The 27,080-nt window shown below is 41.3% G+C and overlaps 1 protein-coding gene across 2 annotated transcripts in view; it reads left to right on the forward strand.

Moving 5' to 3' along the window:
- The window catches only part of nampt2 (nicotinamide phosphoribosyltransferase 2), a 45,771-nt gene that overhangs the window by 9,364 nt on the left and 9,327 nt on the right, over nt 1-27,080 (forward strand). For both annotated transcript variants that reach the window (XM_080186309.1, XM_080186310.1), the window contains exons 3-7: nt 1,672-1,775; nt 2,719-2,847; nt 3,903-4,061; nt 18,042-18,172; nt 26,116-26,341. In XM_080186309.1, the coding sequence (XP_080042435.1) occupies nt 1,672-1,775; nt 2,719-2,847; nt 3,903-4,061; nt 18,042-18,172; nt 26,116-26,341 (749 nt within the window). The remainder of the gene's footprint in view (nt 1-1,671; nt 1,776-2,718; nt 2,848-3,902; nt 4,062-18,041; nt 18,173-26,115; nt 26,342-27,080) is intronic.

The raw sequence follows: 27,080 nt of genomic DNA on the forward strand, positions 1-27,080 counted from the left end.
AATTTAAACTTTTTAATTATTAACTGAAAGATTTCATGTTTTGAACAAAACATGTTACCTTACACAAGTTAAGCGAAGCATAGAGGTAGAGGTTTACAGCACGGAAATAGGCCCTTCAGCCCAACTTGTCCATGCCACCCTTTCTTTTAAAAACTCTTAAGCTAATCCCAATTGCCTGCATTTGGCCCATATCCCTCTATACTCATCATACCCATATAACTATCTAAATGCTTTTTAAAAAGATAAAATTGTACTTGCCTCTACTACTACCTCTGACTGTTTGTTCCAGACACTCACCACCCTCTGTGTGAAAAAACTGCCCCTCCAGACACTTTTGTATCTCTCCCCTCTCACCTTAAACCTATGCCCTCTAGCAAAGACTTCTAATTTGAGACTATATTTGGTAAATGCTTTTTCTTTAAGTCTGTAAATCTCAACAGGACATTCCCAGTTCTATTTTCATTTCCATATAAGCGTATCCCTGTTTGTTATAGGATCTTGAGGGTTCCTCTTCTGGGATCAAACCCAAGGTGTGCCATACCCCTCAGGAATTCACTTTGATTCTCCTCTGTGTGCCTGATATTCTGCAAGGTATGGAATTCTTGGGGTCCTTACAGTAGCATCCAACTAATGGCCCTCCAATTCTTCTTGAGTACCTCATAATTGTGGACACAGCAACTCAAATATAGGCTTCACCGCTCTTTTGCATAGTGACTTTAACTACGATATCCCTGATTTCTGATGGCTTGTTTGATTCTCTCTCATTCTGCTTCTCAAAAATGCTCCCAAGCTTCAAGAGTCTGTTTCCAGGCTGTTCTAACTCCAGGCATAAAATGCCAGTTTCAAAGCCTGTCCCATGCTGACTAACATATTCTATTAGAAAACGTACTTCCCTGCAATCTAATCTTACAGTAATGTGGTATATCTTGAGTTTTAGATAGAAATTTAAACCCAATAGCTCTGATTTCAAACATGTCCTTTAATCTGAAAAGTATATGATTACTTTAAGACCTCTGTTTACCCACTGCTTTAATACCTTTCTTTGATTCTGGGACCCACATGAATAATTTAGTTAGGGAGACAACTATAGACATTTTAAAGCTAGGAAGAAACCCAGAAAGGGGTGACCCATAGCTGAGTGTATTCATACTTCCACTCCTGACCTCTTTAAATCAATGTAGACTGTTCTTTGGATGTCAATTCTCTGATGCCTTTTTACCAGCTTTTCTCCAAACCACATGCTTCCATTATGTTACATTTACAACTCCAAGCATTGAGGGTGGCATGAGGGCATAGACATTAGCCTGCTGCCTCACACCAGGGGCCCGGGTTTGATGCCCAGCTTGGGTCACTGTCTGTTCAGAATCCTGGACGTTCTCTCTGTATCTGTGTGGGTTTCCATCAGGAGCTCCAGTTTCCTCGCACAATCCAAAATATGTGCTGGTTAGTTGCATTGACTATGCTAAATTCTCCCTCAGTGCATCTGAACTGATGCCAGACTATGGCAACTAGGGGATTTTCACAGTAATTTCATTGCAGTGTTAATGTAAGCCTACTTGTGACAAATAAATAATTTTTGTATTGAGGGTATCTGCTTCCTGGAAGACCTTCCACCATTTGAGTCTTGCCTTGACGCATTACCATTTTGTCTTGTTAATAAACCTTATATAGGTTCAGTTGTGACAGAGGAAAAGATTCAACAGGCCAAACAAATCTATGAGCTTCATTTCAAGCAGTCTGTTTTTCACGAGGAAGGATGGCGATACATTATAACGGTAGAAAACTATCTCTTTGCTAAATTATTAGAATGTACAAGTAGTTCTATTTAGATCAATCTCATGAGTATATTCAATTCAGAATGGTTTTCTGTTATCATTTTAATTATGTATTAGTTTCACAGTTAAACTGTAAATACAGCTATGCCACTTTCAGTAATGTGATTTCATGCTTGAATATCAATCAGTACACACACACCTTGAACTTGAGTTGCGCCTGTTAAATAGGGTATTATTGTTTTGGGATTTAAATAATCTCTCGCAGCAGTAACCACGGTGCTTTTATTCCCTGTAAGGCAGAACTTGTGCTGAACTTTTTCCACTCTGTTAAAAATGCATCCTGGGAGCTAACAATTACACTGCTCAATGTAGTTTTGGGACTTGATTTAAAGATATTTTACCCATGCACTGAAACACTTTAATGTTCCATAGCAGCTTGATGGCCTCCACAAATGCCAAAGTCAGGTGGAAATTTTCAGTGCTTGAAAGAAAAATCCATTTGATTCCTAAAGTTTACAAAAATCTGTGAAACTTTTTTTCATTATTGTTTGTAAAATTCATTTAGATTGACTTCTTGTCTTTCTTCAATCTTGCTTTAATCTATATCTGAAATTATAGGCTACTGTTTGTTCCCGCAGTGCACTTAAGCACAGTCTGTTAAGATGGTTTTTAATGTCCTATTGAGTAAAATGGACCTTAGCGTTTTTTTATTACAAGAAAATACAATGAAGTATGGCTCAAAACTAAAAGCAAAATACTGCGGATACTGGAAATTTGAAATAGGAACAGCGTATGCTGGAAAAACTCAGCAGATCTGACAGCATCTATGGAGAGAGAAACAGTTAATGTTTTGAGTTTGTATGTCTCTTCAGAGCTGGACAGTACGATCTGTTTTTAATTGAAACATGGGATCTGAAAGTGCCTTGAAATCTTTTTATTTCAGCAACACAATGGACATTTACCAATTCGTATTAAAGCCATTCCTGAAGGAAACATCATTCCTCGTGGAAATGTCCTTTTCACAGTGGAGAATACGGATCCCAAGTGTTTTTGGTTGACAAACTACATTGAGGTTTGTTTTCACTGCTTATCATTAAATCTTGATGCCTGAACTTATCAGAATTCCAAGGGCTAGGTCAGCAGAGTAACATTAGCAGCTGCCAGCACCAGGATTGGTACAGCTGTTGTGCACCCCTCACAACTTAGTGGGGATGATGTTTGATAAAATATGGTGGTGGACAAGCTCCTGGAGACAATCACATAAGTTAGATATTTTAGTGAAGAATGGAAATCTGTTTCACAAGTGGCAGAATCTGCTTCTCTTCAGTATCCCAGGTCATAAAATTGACCTAAGTTATTTTTGTGGACCTAATTTCAGGCTCTCTTAGGTATGCTGTATATTGGGAGCATGAGAGATGAGAGTAGGAGGAAGTCCAGTGGTTAACGCCAAAGCCTTAAAAATATTTGAAGATTTGATTTCGACCACCTTTTGAGGAAGAGCTACAAAAATACCTCTTCATCTCTCTAAAAAATGAGTGACCCTTTATTTTTAAACAATGGCCTGAGAAAATTACCCATTTAAGCTCCACTCTCATGTTTTCTGTTAGTAAGCCAATCATCTATCCATGTCAATATGTTTCCATAATAAGCTTTGATGGGGCATCTTATCAAATGCCTTCTGGAAATCTAAATACAGTACAGTATACCCATCACTTCCCCTTTATCCCCAGCACCTGCTACTTCCTCAAAGAATTCCAATAAATTTGTTAAATATGGCCAAACAATACCATGTTGACTCTGCCTGATTATCTTGAATTTATCTACATGTCCTGCTATAATGTCTTTAATAATGGCTTCTAGCATTTTCCCAGTGACAGATATTAAGCTAACTGGCCTGTAATTTCTTCTGTCTCCTACTCTTTTTGAATAAATCTGCTGTTTTCCAATCTAATGGAATCTTCCCAGAATCGCAGGAATTTTGAAAATTAAAGCCAGCACTGGCCCTGAAACAAGAAATGAAGCTCTGCTGTTGAGAATTTGTAAATTAAAATAAGCTATATAGACGGCATTAAATCTTTCTCCAGTAATAATCAGACAAAAATGAATCTATATGCTTTCTCTCAACAGACCATTCTGGTACAGGTCTGGTATCCTATCACTGTCGCTACCATATCTAGGGAATTTAAGAAGATTCTCGCTCAGTACTTACACAAAACATCAGGAAGTCTGGATACTCTGGAATTCAGATTACATGACTTTGGTTACAGGGGAGTTTCTTCTCAAGAGGTACTATTATTTTACATTTTATTTCAACATTGGATGTGATAATCTTTGGTGCTTTATGATGTAATTTTGATTTGAGATGATAAATAAACCATTCTGATGCACATGTTTAAAATCACACCTGGGCGATAAAAATAGGAAGCATGAACTACGGAGGTGTTTCCATCCAATGAGACAAGTCTTGGTAGGTTTTGTTCAGATAACTTCGTCACATTTGTTGGGTTTCACTCTTTCCATGGACTGGATTTTACAACTCCCGCCAGGCATATTTTTGTCCACCTCTGTGCTGTCCCCATATTACACAGGATGGACAGGTACTGATATCGGCAGCCCATCTGTCACAATTAAATAATTAAAGGTAACTTGAGCTTTCAGCTGATTGACTGAGATACTACCCAGTCCGTACAATAATACAGTTGACAATATCAGGTGGGAATGGGCTGTGTGTGGCCGAATTAAAAAGGGGTAGGAAGGAAGAGTGAGGTGTGGGGGAGGGGAGGGATAGTACCCTATGTGCATCAGGGGGACCCCTTCACTCCTCTCTACCTTCCCTCCAAGACTTTGCCCTCGACCTCCTGGGGTTCTTGGGCCCATCCCACCCTAAAAGCCTGGGACTTGCCTATCCCTGGCAGCTTCCTGCTTCTCTCTGTAGTTCCAGCAGCACCCTGCGCTCTGATACTGCTGGGACTACTAGGGCTAGTAGTCCCAGCAGTATCAGGGCGAGTAGCCCAATCAGATTAACTGGTACTTCTCAAGGCGGGGACGGCGTGCAGGATTTCCTGCCGCTGAGGGAGGGGTGGGGCAGGATGGAGAAGAGTTCCACTCTCGCCCTGCTTTCCCCAGTTAAACTCGGCCCCATGTTTCCATATGCAAGGGAATTCATGCTGCTACCTAAATACGTCAGACTGTAATTACTTTGACATCTTCTTCTATTCACGTGATTCAAAGGATTTCCTTCTGCATTGTCGAAATTGAGCTTATTAAATAAAACATTCCAATGAAATTGAGAATCTGTTGTGCTTACACATGAAGGGTGATTCCTTGATTTGTATTGAATGCCCTGGAGAAAGAAAATGCACAGAATATTTAAAAATGGGATTTCTGGGGCAAATCAACCTGACTTTTCCTCTATTTTAAAGTCACTGAAGAACAATTTGATGAAATCCTTCTTGGAAATGTATGTGTTATTATGGTGGAGGAAGGGGATTAATGTAAACAGTGCTAATTTCATCTCTTACCACCTATCTGTAAACAGAAAGACATTTTGATTTGTTTCCCTCTTTATAAATATTTCCCAATCCAATTTGCTATTAATTTTCTATTAGTAACCCTGCAGCAAATTCAAGATAGGATGAACTCAAAGGGTTAGTTTATTTGCACACACTCAAATGTGGGACAAAGGTTCTAATACCACCTCCGTACCCCTAACAATAAAGAAAGTAAATATTCGGTCACATGGGTTCCAGAATCTGTGAAGTATTCATTCATGGAGGATTGTGGGCTGAAAAACCAGTGTTGTAAAATTCATTTTTCTGGTAGCATGGTATAGGCATGTAGAGATAGATCAGTCTTGTAAGCAATGGCACATGGGGCCAGGTGTTCAACCTGGGCAGAACTCCTTCATATGGTAATATGGTGAACAGCAGACTGAACTTTGCAGTTCAGCAAAGCAATAGATGGCACAGTGGTTAGCACTGCTGCCTCACAGCACCAGGGACTTGGGTTCAATTCCGCTCTTGGGTGACTGTCTGTGTGGAGTTTGCATGTTCTACCCGTGTCTACGTAGGTTTCCGCCAGCTGCTCCAGTTTCCTTCCAAACTCCAAAGGTGTGTGAGTTAGGTTGATTAGCCATACTAAATTGTCCCTAAGCATCAAGGGGACTAGCTGGATAAATGTGTGGAGATACAGGGATAGGATGGGATTGTTGTTGGCACAGGCTTGATGGACTGAATGGTCTTCTCCTCCACTGTAGGGATTCTATGATTCTAATATCACTAGTTCCACAAGACAGAGTGTTCCACAATCACTCTATCACAAGCTTTGATTATCCTAATTTTTGTATTTGAGGGAGCTAAGTTCCTGCTAAAGTTCTTCTGAGTAGACTGTTCATTCAGACCCCATAACTGTCTATCCATAAATTAATACTATTCAGATCAAAGTGTTAGAAAAAATGTTCTTGGATGTTCACAATGGAACAATGTTATTGGGTAATGTAATTATATGCTAGCTGACAATAGCTCTGTACTTGGTTCTGTTAAAGCTTAAAAGGTTTCCACAGACAGACACATTTTTGGATATAAAGTGTTCAGAAAAGAGAGAAAGGAGAAGTAGTAGTAGTATTGATTAAGGAGAATATTACAGTGCTGGAGAGAATACGTGTTCTAGAGGGCGGAAGGACTGAACCTATTTGGTTTAGGTACCATTATACTGTTGAGTATAGTATATAGACTATCAACAATAGGAAAGGTTCAGCAGAACAAATTTGCAAGGAAATCAGAGATGTGCAAGTTAAAGGGTACTTATAATGGGGGAACCTCAATCACCCTAATCCATTTCCTACACTACAATATTGACTACACTTCAAAAAAGCATTTAATAGGTATAAAGCTTTAAGATAACTAGTGCTTGAGAAAATGGATGTATAAATGCAAGTCTTTTTCTAATATAGAATAACTCCTTAGATGTCCAAAATCATAGAAAGTAATTTATATCTGAAAAAAAGATCAGTTTGATAGAAGTCAGATTGAAAATACGTGAGAACTAGGCTGTAGAAAGTTAAGAGAGCAAGTGGGAAAATATATCAAAAAAGCAAAAAGAGAGTATGAGAAGAGACTGGCAGCTAACGTAAAAATGAATCCAGAAGTCTTCTATAGGACCAAAAAGAGAGATTTATGAATGGAGACAGAGGGCATAGCTGAGGTACTAAATACCTACTTTGCATCTGCCTTTACAAAAGAACAAGACACTACCATTGCGTTGACAAACATTGATACAGTGGAGCTATTAGAAAGGCTGGCTGTACTTAAAGTGAATAAATCACCAGGACTGGTTCAGATGTATCCAAGGATAGTGAGGGAAGTAAGGGTTGAAATTATTGAGATATTGGCCATAATCCTCTGACCCTCCTTAGATAGCCGGGTGGTAGCAGAGGATTGGAGGTTGCAAATGTTACATCCTTGTTCATAGCCTCATTTGGCAGCACTTTCAACATAGCCATCTCTCTGTGGGTAAGGAAGTTGGAAATCATTTGCTGGTGTTGGTTTGTGAACCTCACTTAAAAAGGTCAATTGATAGGTGTGTTCTTCAGATATCTTTAACCAACTAAGGGTTTTTCATTTACTGAGGGAATAACCCAGCTACTGCATATGTTTATGCTATTCTCAGCTAATCATAGTTCAAAGGTGACCTTGTTTTTCTCCTGTAGAACCATGATCTCTATTTTTAATATACCAAATACATTAACTTAATTTTTTGTTGCAGAAGATCCGGCATTTGCTTTTATGATATTTTGTTTGGTCTATTCCTTCATTCTATCTGAAATTTCTGATTTGTTATGACATTCACCTCTCCCTTGAGATTACGTATCTGCTGTTTTATCCCTTCGAAGTCAAATACTGAATTCACTGCAGGCGAACAAACTTATTTCACAGCAAGCTAATGTTGGGCTAGTAGAATTTTTGTAGCAGTTAGTGGGTCAACAGCTGTCAGATGAAGTTAAACTCTATTCCACCTTGTAGCCAATAAAAAATGCGTCAAATCTCTGTAAGACAACTGGGTGAAGCAATCCAGACCTTCATTTAAACAATTTATAGATCTGTTTTCCAAAAATGTCAGTTTTGACATATTAGTATTTCAAAGATTTACTTTTTATTGATGTTACTGTGACACTTGGCAAGGGCATTGTAACAATTCACTGAGATTTGGCTTTCTAGTAGAAATTGGGTGCCCCATACCAGTATTTGAGATTTGGAGTTAAGTGGTAATATCAGATACCTGCCTGTCATAAACACTGCCTACTGTCCTTTAGTATTAACTCGTTCTTGCAAGTTGTTCCTTTCAACTACCTGAGGGTTATAAAAATAACTGGCTGGACATTTGTGTGCCTCAGATTTTAGGCTTTTGGCCCTCTCATGCTGGTTCCGTTTGAAATGGACAGCAGGAAAATTTGATGTGTTCACTTCCTCTGCATAATCAAAGCATATAACCAAGAAGGTCCTGCATTGTTTTCTCCTCCTTTGTGTTGGTGGATGTATCTATGCTCGGTAGGGGAGCCAAGCATTGTTTTGCAGATACCATGTGATGCAGCCAATGAGCTCTTCTTAAAGGCAGGCTGTCCATCTTAAAGAAAAGCATAACATTAGAATTTAAATGATGAAAAACGGAACACCAGGGCATAGACGAGGATTTCACGATGATATTTGCAATGCTGGAGGCATTAGTCAAGGAGTTGGGCAGAAGGAGAAATAGTGTAGTTCCATGGAAGACCGGTGACTTCCTGTAAAAGGAGTGGATGCAGTGGCTGGGAAGGCATTTGGAACCAAATACCTAACAGCAGCACCACAAGAAGTCTAATGACCTTTCTGTGGGTGTTCAAGGTCAGTGAATCTATCTTCACATGACATCTCATATCCTCCAAACCACTAACCTCTCATACTGCTCAATGCACCCCATCACTCAGCCATCAGTAATCACTGGCACACAGGACTCACTTTCAGATATTCTCCCCATACGCCCCGTCAGTGTTGCCAATCTCATGTATCACTGACTCCACACACCTTCAGCTATTAAGCTATGGCAGCACTACACAAGCACTGACATTCTGCTGACTCTTTTGCAGGACGAAGTGGTGCGTGGTAGAAAATAGCAGAATTGAATTGGTGGAATTGTCAGCATCATGGAGGCACAGTGACAGAACTCATGTCATCTGCTGACACATTGAGGATGATAGCATGTTCCTACTTTATGCTCCTTCCCAGCTCACTGTCATCCTGCTATCCAGCAGGATGAGAAAGCTACAGGTTGTGTGAACATGACCTTGTGCTTCTCACCTTCCCCTTACCTCTACGTTTTCAGTTGTTGCTTTTGACATACAAGAATAACTGGCTGTTCAGCATAGCACGAGTGAAGAGGTTCTGCTCCTTAATCTGACACACTCAGCCACCAGTCAGATACTGCTACTACTCTGCTTGAAGGGTGGTATAGAGCTGATAAGATATGTGGGCATGAATAGACTGTGACCAGGCTGGGGGCATAAAGGATAGTTCACTTATTGAAGGGCATGGTTGCCTTTAAGAAGAGCAGGCTGGGGGCACCACATGGTATCTGCAAAACAGTAGGGTTCCCTACTGAACACTCATACATCCACCAACAGGCCAAGCAGGTACCACTCTGTGGGAAGGATTGCACAGACCTGGGGACATCATACCTCAATCTGACAGAGAATCAGTGTTGAATGTTACCTCGGTTAAGCTGTAAGGTGGTGACAAACATATTCCAGGAAAAGCTTGTGCCGCACTCCATCGACACGCATGCTGTGCCTGTGTATGTAATGAGAGAATTCTGCGTCGCTAATGTAATTGCTCTCAGTTCCTTTCTTTTGTCTCAAGCTCCTTCCAGGGATCATTAGGAAACCTATTTGGTGTATACTTCAGCCCACAGTCAGCAGCATGTCACTGCATTAAGTCTGTAACTAATACCCTGTTCTACTCTTTCTGTGGGCTGTCATTAGCACCTTTTAGCCTGTCCTCTTGCTTTTGTAGCTATAACCTCATACTTCATCCCCTCACCCTACAGTATAAATATTCCTACTTTCTATGCCTTTTAGCTTTGACAAAGGGTCATCTGGACTCAAAATGTCAGCTGTTCTCTCTCCTTACAGGTGCTGCCAGACCTGCTGAGATTTTCCAGCATTTTCTCTTTTGGTTTCGGAAAAAACTATGTCTGGCTTCTATTGGATGATCCTGGTGTTCCTGTCTCTCTGGAACTTTCTTTATCTGTCCGGATAGGTGGAGTGTTGATATAGGCTCGGATTTGTTACAGTTAATCCTGGAGGGTTTGCCTTATCTTGTCAGGAGAAGGAGAGCTATATCTCTCCCAGAGATACTCTGTTGCTGGATCTCTTGACGATTCTTCTTCTCTTTGTCAGTCGGGTTTCCTTGGTGGAAAATGGATGAACTTTTCCAGTGATGGGGAGCCTGGTTATTGCTTCTGATATGGCTGAAGAGGAGGGAGGTCTGTAATGTCGTGAGACTAAGAGAGGTTTATGACTCCTTTGCTTACTGGTTCCTGTACATGAGCACATACTCTGACATGTCACATCTTATACCAATGGCAGTATCTTGATGTCCCCCTTTTCCCGGGTTGTCCTTTTATTGCTGGGAGATCCTGGGATGCTGAGTTAGGCCCCAACTGGTTGTATATTTCCCCAAAAAGAAAGCCGTATACTGTGTAATTCTCTCTCTGTTATCCAATGGAGGACAATGTGCACCATGGGGCCACGTGCCCATGATTGTGTCCTGTTATCCTGAGATCCCTTACTCTCTCTGGTATCCTTTCTCTATCCATATCAAAGGAGACACTGACCATAACAATTGCAATGGTTGATAATTTGAATTATTTGCATGAATATTTGCTGTCATTTCTGTATGTTTATGTGGAATAATGATTAATCTATATTGTCCTGGATTTTGGGAATTTGTTGTGTCTTGTGGTAAATACAACACAGAAAACTTTCATTAAAATATCTTTTTAAAGAAAAGAAAGTTTTGTCATCTTCTCCTTAGGCAACTCCTTGGGGTCGAGGATGAGTATTTCCACATTAAAAATGAGTTCTGATTGAAGAATCCCATGCACCACCTACAGTCTCTGTCCCGGTTGGGCTAGACGCTGGTTGGAGGAGTAGGTAGATGAGGTACCTGGGTTGCCAAGTGCTCCTCTCGCTATTGACATTTGGCTTCAGCTTCCCCTCGGCGATTAAACCCTAGAACCGGAATTTTACCATCTTGCCCACCCAAGGTTTTTAAGATTCCTGCTTGACGCTAACGAGAATGTCGTTCTGCGTGCCACGCCTGCCCGATTCTGAAATGGACTTGCCGGTAAAATTCCATCCTAGGTGTTTGGCTCCTTCCCAGATGCTTTTCAATTTAATGTAATTACATGCACTAATAATTTTCAGTTTATCATTAATTGTGGGAATGTGAGATTACAATGCAATCTCCTTTATGTAAATAAATAACAAAATTTAACAGTAACTCAGCAGAACAGTAATAACTATGAAAACAGAAGCATGAGTAAAACAGGTCTTGCTTGCTGAACACAAGACTGAAAAGCCCTCCACAACCCACACAGAACCCTCAATGGATACCAGTAAAACTATCACATAGAAGGCAGGCTTATAAGAACACACTTTTTAAAATGACATTCTACAATATTTCTTCTTCCCCCCAACCAGCAACCCCCCTCCCACCCTCAACTTTCAGGCTGGATCCTCTTTGTCCAACTGTGAATATCCGCTTTCAGCTTTTGTCAGTGTTCAAGATATAAAATGGGTGGGTTTTCGGATCTGTCCTCCATGAGATGAGAGAGTACTGCCCCCACAGCGTAGGATGGAGCACCGCATGACAGGACATGTTCCCTGTCTTGGTGAAAATGGATTAGCAAATTAGCCAATAGAGTTTTCAATTTTTAAAAATCTACTGTATGGACTCACACTTCCATTTGGTTTCCTTGTGCAGAAGTAGGTGCAGTAGTAGAGCCAACAATGTCGACAGGTCAGCCAAGAACTTTCCATGATAGTTTATCAAACCCAAAAATGACCTGAGCTCAGCCACATTCCTGGGCTCCGGAGCTTCCTTAATGGCTTGAATTTTCCTCTCCACAGGAGATGAGTCTTGTGCAGTGATTCTGGGGCTGAGATACTCTGCACTATGCATCTGGAAAATGCATTTGCTCCTCTTCACATGCAGTCCTGCCTCTGAAAACCTTTTTAAAACTTGATCCAGATTGCTGAAGTGCTCCTCTTCCATCTTCCCTGTGATGTGGAGATACCAGCGTTGAAATGGGGTAAGCATAGTAAGAAGTCTCACCATACCAGGTTAAAGTCCAACAGGAGTGCTGCTCCTTCATCAGGCTCACCTGATAAAGGAGCAGTGCTCCAGAAACTGGTGATTCCAAATAAACCTGTTGGACTTTAACCTGGAGTTGTGAGTCTTCCCTGTGTTTAAGATATCATCCAAGTAGATGGCAACCTAAGGAATGCATTGAACAGGTTGGCCATCATCCTGTGAAAAATCACCAAACTGGAGGATAGACCATAAATCCAATGATTGTATCTGAACAACCCTCTATGTGTGTTGATGGTCACGCACTGCTTCGGATTTTCCTCTAGCAAGAGTTGTCGATATGCCTGGCTCATGTCCAGTTTTGAAAACATCTTGAAAACAAATTGAAAACAAGTCTTCCACCTTAGGTAATGGGTAAGCATGTAGTTTGGAAACCTGGTTAATGGTGAGCTTGTAGTCACCACATATGCGCACAATTCCATCATTTTTAAGGATAGGAATGATCGGAGCTGCCTAGTGAGAAAACTGCATAAGCTCAATGATTTCAAGCCTTTGCATCCATTCCAACTCCCCCTCCGCTTTCCTTTTCATAGCATGGGGTACTGCTCTGGCCTTGAAAGGAGGGGTGTCTTGCAGATCTTCATACAAATAGTATCACATAATGTACCCAGTTCTTCCTTGAACATATCCGGATAATTTGTAACATCCTCGGTCACCTTTGCGTGCTTGATCTAGCCCCAATTCAATGGAATTTTGCTGAGCCAGTCATGTCCTAGCAAACTCAGTCCTTTCTTTTGACCAGAAGGAGGTGTGTCCTCCTTGACTATAATATGCAATATGGACTTCCAATGCCCAAGCAAAGGCATAGACTATTCAGTGTATGTCCGAAGATTAATCTCTGCTGGAGTTTGTTTCTTCCCCGCCCAAGAGTGGAGACCTGGATAATAAGCCTTGTACCCAGGCCTGTACCCTGAACTTTCCAGATGATGGAGTAGAGTGAGAAGGATCAGTTTATTAATTGCAGATTCATATTGTTTTAGCTCCACTCATAATCCAGTATCAGGGTAACTGTTGTTGGAATTAGTTATGTGTGAATATGGTGTTGATCGACTTGGAGTTATTTCACTTTAATTCAGGATTAATGAAACTGTCAGTAAGTAGATGAGAAACTGTTACTTACCCTGGTGTATAATGCTATGCCTGTGTCCTTCAGCCAGATTAGCACCTGTGGGGATGGTAAATGTAAGTGGCCAAGTCATTTAGCATGTCAATGAAAAGGTCACCGCTGATGCAGCTTAGTTCTCTTTACATCAATATCCATTGATCAACTAAAGGTGCTGCACGTCACTCAGCATGATCTGGTTACATTGGTTAGACTGTGCTGCATGCACAAGATCTTAATAGATCAGAGGGGACAGTGGGGGAGCGGAGGTGTCTGGCGGGAAAAGAGAAGAAAGAAAATGGAAATTGTGCATCTGAACGTTTACTACAATCGTAAGATGAGCTCCATTGAAAGTTTAGCTTAAAGTATTGAAAGCAATACCTTAGTTTACTCTTTTGTCAGCAACAAAAGTTCTATTCTGGAGCAAACTGTAACACAGTGTTAGCTTGGGTCAAGTAGGCTCAAATCAGCAAGGTAACAAAACCTAGCAAAGTGGTAATGTTACTGGACTAGTAACTCAAAGGCCTGGAATAATGCACTGGAGAGGAGTTTAAGTCCCATAAGGGCAGTTGGGGGCATTAAATGGAATTGTTACATTGAGGGCAGGGGCAGTTGGATGGTGGGGTTTCCTGTCTTGCCACTGACTCCCCTTGCAGTAAACACCAATGTTCCATCTGACTTCCTCATCACATCCAAACGCTATCCCTACATACCAACCTTTTGTGAATTGTGCTCTGGAACACGCAGATCCCTCTGTATCATAGAACCCTGCCATCTCTCTCCATTCAAATAATATACTGCTTTTCTCTTCTTCCTGCCAAAGTAAACAAGTTCACATTTTCCCACATTATACGCGAACCAAATTAGCTGGGCCATTTAACCAGTCTGAACGTATGAATGATAAGTGCCGAATACTGAATAAGCCTTGCTATTTTAACAGAGGGAAATTTAATGGATTGATACCTGTGCTAAAGTTGTAGATGGAAAAAAATACCATGAAAATGCATTAACCATTTATTGCTCAGTATGCCCAACAATATTTTTTTAACAATGAAAATATCTTGCATCTGATTAAACTCAAAAACTGTAAATGTATGAAATCTGATAACCAAAGATCAGTTATGTGAAAAAATTGGAGAAGTTGGGATTGTTCTCCTTAAAGCAGAGAGGATTAAGGGACAACTTCATGGAGGTATTAAAAATTATAAGAAATGTAGGTAGATTCTCCCTAATTTGTAACAAGTGGTTCTGTAACCAAATATCATAGATTTAAAACAAATGGCAGGGTGAATGAGGTGGAAGGTGTTAAGGTTGTTCAGATCTGGAACACATCACCTAACAGTGTGGAGGAATAAGATTCCACAGTCACTTTAAAGAGACAATTGGGCATGTACTTGAAAAGATTTAATTTGCAGGGTTATAGGCAGGTATCAAGGTGTGGCACTAAATTGGACAGCTTTTTCCAGGAGCCAGCAACGATGGTAGGTTGATCAAATGGACTCCTTTCTGTTCAGTAAGATTCAGTGATTCTGTGGCCCGTATATTGACACGGGCTGATTTGGTGAGCAAGGGGCAAAATTTCGATTAGTAAACCACAACCTTTGAGTTTCCCTGCATGATGTGGAGTTTTAACTCCAAAATGTGTGACTTTCATTTTAACAAGACCTCAGTTCAGTAAGCAGGAGTGTCCTCAGCTATTTTCAATCTTGTGCAGCAGCTGGTATCATGTTGGTGCCTCTGTGGAACTGAGAGTCATGTGGATAGCATGTGTCTGCACTTGAATAATGTGGATAGATGCAGATAGCACGTATCTAGATGTGGCCATCCCATTCAAGCAGTGAAGGAATGGATAACTGTCAAAGAAGATCAGGAAAATAATGCTGAAGTTCCCTCTGTGCATCTCACTCTCCAAGCAGCATTCAGTTATGAAATAGAAGTTGGCTGAGTGACATGAAATAGTAGTGGCTTGTTTTTTCAGACTATAGGCAGTGGAGTCCCCAGAGTCAGGGCTGGAACCATTGTTCTTCTTGATCTGTATCAATGATTTAGCCTTGGGTGTACAGAGCACAATTTCAAAATTTGCAGATGGCGCAAAGATTGAAAGCATTGGAAATTGTGGGGAGGGTAGTGATGGACTTCAAGAAGATATAGACAGGTAGGTGGAATGGGAGGACACATGGCAAATGAAATTTAATGCAGAAAAGGGTGAAGTAATGTATTTTGGTCAGAAGAAAGAGATGAGATAATATAATTTAAAAGGTTCAATACTAACGGAGGTGCAGGGACAGACACACCTGGGGGTATATACACACAAATCATTGAAGGTGAAAGGGCAGGTTTAGAAAGTAGTGAAAGAGACACACAGGATCCTGAGCTTAAGAAAGTGCGATATCGACATCACAAACACAAAGGTTATCGTGAACTTCTGTTTAAAAAAAAGGTTCAGCTTCAACCAGAACATTGTGTTCAATTCTCATCACTACAGTTTAGGAAGGATATGAAGGCATTCAAGAGGATGCAGAAATTATTTCTGAAAATGGAGAGGCTTAAGTTACAGGAGTAGATTGGAGAAGCAGGGTTTTTTCTCCATAGAGAAGAGAGGATTTGTATCAGGACACAGGTAGTTTGTATTTTTGGGTATTAGAAAGCGGGCATAGCTTTAAGTGCATTTAAATTTGTTTCTGTAATTGTGTGCTGAGAAAGGGTTAAAACTTTAGTTAGGTTCATGTTAAACAAAGGTGATTGCACATCTGTGGGTTTTAGTTTCATTTTGTAATGTGCCTGCATTGTAATAAGAGAGTTTATGACATGAAAACAAACAGTGTTAAAGAAAGACTAGACTGTTGCTTAGAAATTAGGGGCCACTTTAGGTTAGAAATAATTATTGAGTTTAGCTTTAAACTGGACTCAATACCAATTGGAACTAGGTAGCTGGAGGGAAGCAGCTCTCTCAGAAACTGCCAGAAGAGAAGCAGGACACTGGAGTACGGCCAAAAAAGCAAATCCCAGAAGTTAAAGAACAGATAGTTCTAGAACAAGGGAATGAAAGAAAAGTTTCAGGAAGACTGGAATCAAAGGGATAAATAAACTGGAAATTGAATAAGGTACTGTTTCACTAAAGTTAAAGAAATGGACAGAGAGAGACTCCCAATTTAAGACGGACCTGAAAGTTGCAGACCTGGTGAAGTTGGCTAGTGAAAAGCCAGACATCAAAAGTCATCCTATTGCTGGTGACTTCACTGCCTTTGAAGCAGTCGTGTTCTTTTGGCATGGCTGGGTCCCTGAGAGATTGTGTGTAATTTTTGACAATTCAAGGCAGAGGAATACTGAAAGGAGAAATTGAAATCCTGGAAGTGGACCCTTGGTGAAGACTTGGTGAGAGAAAGCATTATTTGGGAAAAGAATCAAAGGCATGTCTTTTTGTGAGTGGAGTTTGGAAACCCTCGTGTGGAAGCCAAAGTTCTAGTGCGATCACTTGGTTCATGGTGTAATAAGCATCTGGGGAGATTTGATGAGAAATCCGTAGGAGTTGCATTGAGTGGTGTCTGTCACTTGTTTTCAGACTGGTGTGTGTCTGTTGATTTATAGGAACTATATATTTACTGAGAACAATATAGTATAAGATATATTCTGTAAATTGTGTTATCTTTAGAAATCTCTGTGCATTCATGAAAATGTAAGTGGGGTGAAGGAGTATTCTATTATCATTAAGCTTTTATTGTCTGATAAATGTTTTCTTCCTTTGTTAAAAATTAATAAGCAGTCCTGTAACTCTGTTCATCCGTGTCTTTAAACAAAAAAATAAAAGTTGCAGTCTGTTGAGCCAGAGTTTCATTCAGGTAACATCAGCCGGGGTGATAACAGTTGGGAGGAGTTTTGATAGAGGTTTTCTAAATCATGAGTCTCGATGGAGCAGATAGAGAGAAACTATTCCCCTTGATTGAATTAAGGTGGTTGGCAAAAGAAACAATGAAGACATGAGGAAAAACATATCTATGCAATGAGTGGTGCATTTGGAGAGGGTGCTGGGGGCAGATTCAGTCATAGCTTTCAAAAGGGAATTGGATAAGAACCTGAAATGGGGAAAACTGTTAGGTTATGAGGAAAGAGTGGGGGACTAAGAAGAGCTGATTTGCCCAGCATGGACACAACTGCCTGAATGGCCTTTTTCTGTGCTGTAATGTATTTTATGATTCGATTCTGTAACATCACATAAACAAGTTGAATGTGAAGCTCCCAGTCATGGTGGCACAGTGGTTAGCACTGCTGCCTCACAGTGCCAGGGACCCAGGTTTGATCCCTGGCTTGGGTCACTGTCTGTGTGGAGTCTGCATGTTCCCCACATGTCTGCATGGGTTTCCTCCAGGTGCTCTGGTTTCCCCCCACTGGCCAAAATATGTGCTGGTTAGGTGCATAGGCCATGTTAAATTCTCCCTCAGTGTACCCGAACAGGCACTGGAGTGTGGCGACTAGGGGGTTTTCACAGTGACTTCCCTGTGGTGTTAATGTAAGCCTCCTTATGGCACTAATAAATAAACCTTAAAACTTTGAAAAAAAAACTTTTAAACATTGTGATATTTAAATGACCAACCCCACCTCCAGGTTTGAGATTTTTAAGAGGCTGAGTTTCAACCCTGGGATTCTAGTTGAAAAATATTTGAAGAGTAAAGGTTTGGAAAGACTGTATGAGTGTCTCTGACTCTGCAGGTTCGGATTGGTTGTTACTATTATTTTTGATTAGTTGTTTGACTTTCCTCCCAGTCTGCAGCTCTCGGAGGTGCAGCTCATCTGGTGAATTTCCAAAGCACTGACACAGTGGCAGGGCTCTTGATGGCTCAACAATTCTATGACTGCCAAATGGCTGGATTTTCAATCCCAGCAGCAGAGCACAGGTAAGGAGCGTTACAGAGCAGCCTGTCTGGCAGCATCTGAAATTGAAATTACTTATGCACTTTTGCAATATGAAACCGATGAATCTGCTGTAAGCGTATGATGGAAAAATATGTTCTAATCAAGTGCTTGCAAATAATTAATTCCCTTCACACGCATTATGCATTCACCTGCTTGGGTGTGTATTGTTACGACAATCAAACTCAACTTGCCATCCAGGAACTGCAACCCCGACAGGCTTGGGGAGATTCTGAGCCTGTACAGATCGGGAGCAGGCGGTGCACACACATTCCAGCAGTTAGAGGGCTCAGCCATCCTGAAAGCAGTGCGCCGGTGTGAAGGAAAGTAAAAGAAACGGTATGAAAACAGGGTCAATTGACTGGGAACAGAGCGCCATAAGAGGTCAGGGAGAGGGGTCATCATGAGGTCCCAAATGGCATTCCAGACAGGGGACTGAGCAAAGTCTTAATTGAGAAGGAAGAGAGAGAAACAGAGTAAGAGGTTCTGATCAGGTAAAGGGCTGCAGTTGGCACAGTTTAACTAATGGAACCTCTCTAGAAGTCCTGGAGATCTGAGAAGACACCACAGTTTGGTGATTCCGTGCTGTAGGCAGTTGGGGCATAGGTACCCCTTTGGAGTGGTAGTTTTTCACTTGGCTCAGTCCAAGAGCTCTTTTTTTATTCATTCATGGGATTTGGACATCGCTGGCTAGGCCAAAATTTATTGCCCATATATAATTCCCTTCAGAAGGTGATGGTGTGTTTTCTTGGACCACTGCAGTACAAGTGTGATAGGATCACTCGCAGTACCTTTAGAAAGAAGGTTCTGGTATTTTACTCTCTGCAGAATTCTTGTCTCTGATCTGCTCTTATAGCCACAGTGTTTATATGGTTCATTCAGTTCAGCTTCTGTTCAATGGTAACTCCCAGGATGTCGATAGTAGGGGGCTGAGTGATGGTAATGCTATGGGAAGATGGTTAAATTCCCTGTTGTTGGAGAATGCCTGGCACTTGTATGACTTGAATGTTACGTGTCACTTATCAGTCCAAGCCTGAATATTGTCCAGATCTTGTTGCATATGGACAGTATTTGGAGAGTCACAAATGTTGTTGAACTTGTGCAATCATCCACAAACGCCTTCACTTTTGATCTTCTGGTGGAGGGAAAGTCATTGATGAAATAGCTGAAGATGGTTGGGCCTAGGACATCACCCCTGAGAAACTCCTACAGCAGTGTCCCAGGATTGAAGTGAAGTTGTGCTTGTAAGTCGGTGCTGGAGTGCAGATTTGGGAATCCAGAGGGAAACAGTTTTTAGAATTGAGATCGCAAGCTGAGCTATCATTCAGGCTATGAAGTTGGAGGAATTCTGATAGGAAAATTCTAATGCAAGACTTTTGATAGTTAAAAGCTGAAATCCCTCGTGAGCAACATAGAATTTCAACAGGATAAGCTGACCAACTGTTTATTGAAATCTGTTGCTGAGAAATCCAGGGTCTTGGTTGCATCTGCTATTTATTGTGAACTGTGGTGTGTTCAACCACAGTTTTCCTGTTAATTAACATGTACCTCATATTAATCCTGAATGTTATAACATAACAATTTACCATTACTACCTCTCTGAGCTGATATGGTAAAGTTTATTTTATTGTTTAAAATCCGTGGAATCTTGTGGCTTTATTCTCTTTGCAAGTGTCTTGGACCTGAAACTTTGTCTACTTTAACAAAAAACTATTGGTTCCTCATTAGGTGGTGCCAGTTAATCGGGGTTCTGGTGCAGGAACATAACATTACCTGACATGCCTGACTTCTGTTACTGTAAACTATTTTCAAATTGTTTTACTGTAAATAAAGTATGAGTTTGAGCCATTAATTAATTTCATCAGTTCATTACAGGTTGCAGATAAAACTGATAATCTTTTTAATGCAATTTTATTATACCTTACAAATCACAGCAATTAAAACGTTGGCAATGAGCTCAACTGCATGACATTTGATGTGCCTAGTTAGGTCTTTAATTTATCTGTAATTTGTGTTTGTACGTATCAACCGAACATTGTCCCAGTGACTCTTCCCAAGGAACCCGATTACAATAACAGTTGAAATATGTACCTTTTTACCCCAAACCTCACACCCCTCTGTTTTAAGGAAGGGCCCATGATTTTAATCAATAAACCAATAACTTTGGTTTGCTTTTTTAAAGTATATTTTCTTATAATATTATTGGAATTTACATCTGCATTGAGATTATTTGCCATATCCCCCAAATCATTGCCTCCTCCCCCCAACCCTACTCCCCATGCGTGTCTTCTGGCAGTGGAAGCAGCTCGCCATTAACCGCCAGAGGGATCTTCCCGTCTCACCGATGTCTGTGGCGTTTTGCTTGGCTCACCCATGGCACTATTGGCTGTTGTACTGAATGTAACACTGCTGTGCAAAATCAATTGGTCTTTAAAAGTGAAAGTCGTTCCATAAATTATCACTGCGGGAATTTGCTGAAAATTCAGTTATTGCAAACAGTTGTTTAATCTTGAAATTATTGCAGTCTTGAGCCTGGTTTAGTTGGTAGTACTCTTGCTTTTGAGCGAAATGATTGTAGGTTCAAGCTTGTCATGGATTTAAGTATATAATTTAATGGTGCTGACTGTTGGTGCTGCTAACTGGTTAATAAGATGATAGCCAGTTGCCTGTTCTGATGGTTCCGTGTACAATAAACGTCCCATGATATTATTTGAAGTTCTTTCCTGCAGCCCTGATGAACATTCTTCCCTGAATCAGTACTGGCAAAAGATACATTTTCCACCCCATTCATTTAATGGATCCTCTTTGTGGGTCATTTCTGTGCACAAAGGTGACTTGCATTTTGATGTTTGGGCTTCCTAGCAATGTCGGCAGCAAGATTCAGCTGGCAAATTAATGTCCTGGAGCAGCCTGCTGGTGAGACATTGGCTGATTCCCACACTGTGTTGTGCAGCAAGTCAGGTTTCCATGTGGGGAACTACTAGCTCAGAGGGGTGGCTCTGAGCCAGAATTGTTTTGTGGGTCCAAGAGGGATACATGCTTCTTCTTAGCCCTACAAATATTAAAATTTGTTACGGACAGCAGTGGGTGAGGGTTAATTTAAACAATAGTATTTTCTCCTCAGAGAAAGCATTTTTTTGATTGATTTCCTACTTTGTAAGTAGATATCGCAACCCCGCTGCTTTGGGTGTGATCCAATCTTCCATTAATAACCCCACAGCAAATTTGAGATAGGATAAACTCAAAGGGTTAGTTTATTTGCACACACTCAAAATGCAGAAAGGAGGTTGCAATGTCACCCCTCACATTCATACAATAAAGCATGGTTTAGAGAGAAAGTTCTATAGTACAAAGCCACATACGTGTTGTTTCATGTGGGATCAAGAGTCCAGAATCAAAGTCCAATGAGGCATTCCTTGCTAAAGGTCAGTGGGCTGAAAACCCAAGATGTGATAATTCAATTTTCTGGTGGCATTGGCTTTGCACGATGAGATAAACACACAGATATGAATCAGTCCTGTTGGTGATGGTGGTACAGAATTTCCAGCAGAATGGTAAACTCCAGGATATTGATGGTAATGCAGTTGAATATCAAAGAGAGGTGGTTAGATTCTTTCCTGTTCGACATGGTCATTGCCTGGCACTGTGTGACGTGAGCAATACTTGCTACTTATCAGCCCAAACCTAAATATTCACCTGCTATTGCCGCACGCTGGCACAGATTCTTCACTGTTTGAGAAGTTATAAAAGATACCAAACACTGGGCAATTATAAAAGAACATCCCCGCTTCTAACCTCGTGTAAAGGTGGAAGGTTATTAGTCAAGCAGTTGAAGATGGTTGGATCTTAGCCACTGCCTTGAGGAGATCCTGCAGTGATATTCTTCGCTGACATAATGTAGCCCCAACAAATGCAACCGTCTTCCTTTGTGCTAGGAATGACTCCAGCCAGTGGATAGCTTTATTCTTGATCCCCATTGATTTCAATTTCGCTAGGGCTCCTTAATCCTCAGTGAAATGCTGCATTAATATCAATGGCAGTCACTCTCACCTCAACTCTTGAATTTAGCTCTTTTGCCCATTTTTGGATGAAGGTTGCAATGAGGTCAGGAACAGAGTGAACGTGGTGGAACCCAAACTGAACATTGATGAACAGTGCATGACAGCACACTCAACAGCACCTTCCATTACTTTGCTGAAGATTGAAAGTAGAGTCAGTAATTGGCTGCATTGGATTTATCCTGCTTTTTGCGGACAGGATATACCTGAGACATTTCCCACGTTGTTGGGTAGATGTCAGTGCTGTACCAAAACAGCTTGGCTAGGGGTCCAGCTAGTTCTAGAGCAGTGCTACTGCTGACATGTTGTCAGGGCCATGGCCTCTGCAGTATCAAATATTCTCAGCAGGTAGAGGGTGCGGTTAAGAAGGTGGATGGTGCACTGGCCTTCATCAATTGAGGAATTGAGTTTAGGAGTCAGGAGATTATGTTGCAGCTTTATAAGACCCTAGTCAGACCTCACTTGGAGTACTGTCCTCAGTTCTGGTTGCCTCATTACAGGAAGGATGTGGAGGCTATTGAAAGGGTGCAAAGGAGATTTACAAGGATGTTGCCCAGATTGGGTGGCATGCCTTATGAGGATAGGTTGCGGGAGCTCAGTCTTTTCTCCTTAGTGAGCCGAAGGATGAGAGGTGACCTGATAGAAGTTTATAAGATGTTGAGAGATTTTGATCGGGTGGATTCTCAGAGGCTTTTTCCAAGGGCTGGAATGGTTGCTACAAGAGGACACAGGTTTAAGGTGCTGGGGAGTAGGTACAGAGGAGATGTCAGGGGTAAGTTTTTCACTCAGAGGGTGGTGGGCAAGTGGAATCAGCTGCCGGCGATGGTGGTGGAGGCAAATTCGATAATGTCTTTCAAGAGACTTCTGGATGAGTACATGGAACTTAATAGAAATGAGAGTTATAGGTAAACCAAGTAGATATGAATATCATCAGCGCAACTTATGGGCCAAAGGGCCTGTTTATGCTGTAGATTTTCTATGTTCTATGTCCAATGTTTCTTGGTTTGAAGTGAAGCACATTAAAATTGGCTGAAGACTGATACTTGTGATGTTTGAGGTATGAGGAGGAGGCTAAAATGGATTACTCACACAACACCCCTGGCTGAAGGTAATTGTGAATGCATCAACCTTGGCCTAGGCACTGATGTGCTGGGCTTCACCATCATTTAGAATGAAATGTTCATGGAACTGCACCCTCCAATTATTTGTGTAATTCTCCGCCACCATTCACACTAGATATGGCAGGGTAAAATCCCGCCCGAGATCAACAGACCTTTCCATTGTCTACCCCTTGCCAGCTTTGATTCTCGTGGTGGGTGGGGCAGTAAAATTCTGGCCATTGAATATATTTGATGCTGTGATAGACAGATTCTTGAATTATGGGCGGGTCAAAGGTCGTGGGGAACAAGTCTGAGTTGAAGTGACAGTTCAGATCAACCAGCCTGTGTGCTCAGTATGGCCTCCCATGTGCAGTCGTCCTTACCTGTCATCTTGTGATGGGCACAACTGCTATTGGCCATGGTCACTGTGGTGCCTGCTGCTCACCTTGTCCAACCAATTCGATCTTCCAAATCAATCTGGCAACAATAGTAACCGTGATGAGCAGGCGGATCTTACTGAGGGTAAACTGTCCCTTAGTATGCAAAGGTGTTTAAATAGATGGATTAGCCGTGGTAAATGCACAGGGTCATAGGGATGGGTGGTTCTAAGTAAGATACTCTTGTGAAGAGTCGATGCAGACTGGATGAGCCAAATAGCCTCCCTCTGTACTCTAAAGATCCTATGAGAAATGGGGCAAAACACAAATCGGAAAGAATCACTAGACCATAAGATATAGGAGCATAATTAAGCCACTCGGCCCATCGAGTCTGCTCTGCCGTTCAATCATGGCTGGTATTTTTCTCATCTCCATTTTCCTGCCTTTTCTCCATAACTCCTGATCCCCTTATTAATCAAGAACCTATCTATCTCTGTCTTAAAGACACTCAATGACCTGGCCTCCACAGCCTTCTGTGGCAAAGAGTTCCAAAGATTCACCACTCTCTGGCTTAAGAAATTCCTCCTCGTCTCAGTTGTGCTCTCTGGTTCTGGTATTTCCTACTGGTGGGAACATCATCTCCACATCCACTCTATCCAGGTCTCGCAATATCTTGTAAGTTTCAATAAGATCCCCCCTCATCCTTCTAAACTCCGATCAGTTCAGACGCAGAGTCCTCAACTGTTCCTCATATGACAAGCTCTTCATTCCAGAGATCATTTTTGTGAACCACCACTGGACCCTTTCCAAGGCCAGCACATCCTTCTTTAAATGTGAAACCCAAAACTGCTCACAGTACTCCAAATGGGGTCTGACCAGATCCTTATATAGTCTCAAAAGTACATCCCTGCTCTTGTATCCTAGACCTCTCGACATGAATACTAACACTGCATTTGTCTTCCTAACCACCGACTGAACCTGCATGTTAACCTTAAGAGAATCTTGAATAAAGACTCCCAAGGCCCTTTGTGTTTTTGATTTTCTAAGCATTTCCCCATTTAGAAGATAGTCTATGCCTCCATTCCTCCTTCCAAAGTGCATAACCTCGCACTTTTCCACATTGTATTCCATCTGTCACTTCTTTGCCCACTCTCCTAAACTGTCCAAGTCCTTCTGCAGCCACCACCATCCGCCCCCCCTGCCGTTTTCTCAATACTACCTGTCCCTCTACATATCTTTGTATCATCTGCAAACTTAGCAACAGTGCTTTCAGTTCCTTCTTCCAAATCATTAATGTATATTATGAAAAGTTGTGGTCCCAGCGCTGACCCCTGAGGCACACCAGTTGCCATCCTGAAAAAGACCCCTTTGTCCCCATTCTCTGCCTTCTGTCAGTCAGCCAATCCTCTATCCATGCCAGGATCTTACCATTAACACCATGGGCACTTAACTTATTTAACAGTCTCCTATGCAACACCTTGTCAAAAGCCTTCTGGAAATCTAAATAAATCACATCCAGTGGGGGTTCTCCTTTATCTAACTTCCTTGTTACCTGCTCAAAGAACTCTAACAGATTGGTCACACATGATCTCTCTTGAATGAAGTTGTGCTGACTCAGTCCTATTATCATGCACTTCCAAGTATCTGTGATTTCATCTTTAATAATGGACTCTAAAATCTTGCCAATGACTGAAGTCAGGCTAACTGGACCATAATTTCCTGTCTGCTGCCTCCCTCCGTTAAACAGCAGTGTTAAATTAGCTACTTTCCAGTCCTCTCAGACCCTTCCTGCCTTGAGTGATTCCTGAAAGATCACCACCAATGCCTCCACAATTTCCTCAGCTATGTGTAGTCCATCTGGTCCAGGTGGTTTATCCACCTTCAGACCTTTATGGGATTCTAGAAGCTAATAATCTTCCTGGCAATGCAAAGAGCACAATGGCACATGCGTACCCTGATCATTAAGTGCCCCTTTAAGTATTGCTTCAGTAGCTCTGAAAGACCAGTTTGGTTACATTTCAATAGTGAATTAAGAATTCCACAATTTTCTGTTTAAAATTGTGTGGGAGGGCCCTACTTTGCATGTATTCATGAGGCTCCCACGTGCCTTTGTGCAGGGGCATAAAGAATGTTTCACTGGCTTTGATTTTGTATTTTTGAATTCTGTGATTGTTACTGTGAAGTTATATAATTTTGGGAAAGTTAGCTTTTCAGTTGACCAAGATAATCATTTCCTAACAGCAAACACACGTCTGCTGTTTTTAAGATAACCATTTTGGTTTGGGGAGGTCAGACCTTGTTTACTTTACCTGCTTTAAATAATTTATGTTTGTGTTTAAAATTTATGTTTTGTACTTTTGAAACATTTACATTCAATTTTTTACTTGCGCAGCACAATCATCTCTTGGGGGAGGAGTCAGGAAAAGGATGCATTTGAATATCTGCTCAAGCAGTTTCCATCCACCCCCATTTCAATAGTCAGTGACAGTTACGACATTTTCAACGCCTGTAAGCAAATCTGGGGAGATGATCTTAAAGATTGTGTTGAGCAGAGGAACAAGGATTCAATGGTGGTTATTCGACCTGATTCAGGGGATCCTGTAGAGACCATTATAGAGGTACTTTAGAGCCTAATATTAAGAAATTTATGCCATTATTAGTGACATTTAAGACTTATCTGGATAGACGCATGAACAGACGGGGAATAGAGAGATATAAGTGGTTGGTGTAGATAGGACAATGTGATTGGCGCAGGCTTGGAAGGCTGAAGGGCCTGATCCTGTTCTGTACTGTTCTTTGTACAGTTGTTTGTATTCTGACTGTGGCTTTTGGGCCAGATTTATGCTTCTACATGTGGAATAGTGTTCCCATGCAAATTCTGGAAGTTACAGCCCAGATTCCAGTGTAGATCAGCATGTGTATTGAACATGCTGTTTACCTCCCTCCTGTTACAAGCTCAACCTTTCATGCCAGTAAACTCCTGTTGTAGATAGATATAACCTCTTGACACACTGGTGAGCACTGCTGCCTCACAGCGCCAGGGATCCGGCCTTGAGTGACCGCCTGTGTGAAGTTTATACATCCTGTCTGTGTATGCGTGGGTTTCCTCCGGATGCTCCACTTTCTTCCCACGTTCCAAAGATATGTGGGTCAGGTTGATTGGCCATGCTACATTGCCCCTTAGTGTTAGGAAAATTAGTAGGGTTAATACATGGGGTTATGGGGATGAGGCCTGGGTGGGATTGTTGTCATTGAAAACTTAATGGGCTGAATGGCCTCACTGTAGACACTCTATGATTCTATGAACTACAGTTATATTGAGTTGTCAGTGACTGCATAACAAGTAAACATATTATT

This window comes from Carcharhinus amblyrhynchos, chromosome 3 (genome assembly GCF_965287045.1).
Source record: "Carcharhinus amblyrhynchos chromosome 3, sCarAmb.v2.hapA, whole genome shotgun sequence".
NCBI lineage: Eukaryota > Metazoa > Chordata > Chondrichthyes > Carcharhiniformes > Carcharhinidae > Carcharhinus > Carcharhinus amblyrhynchos.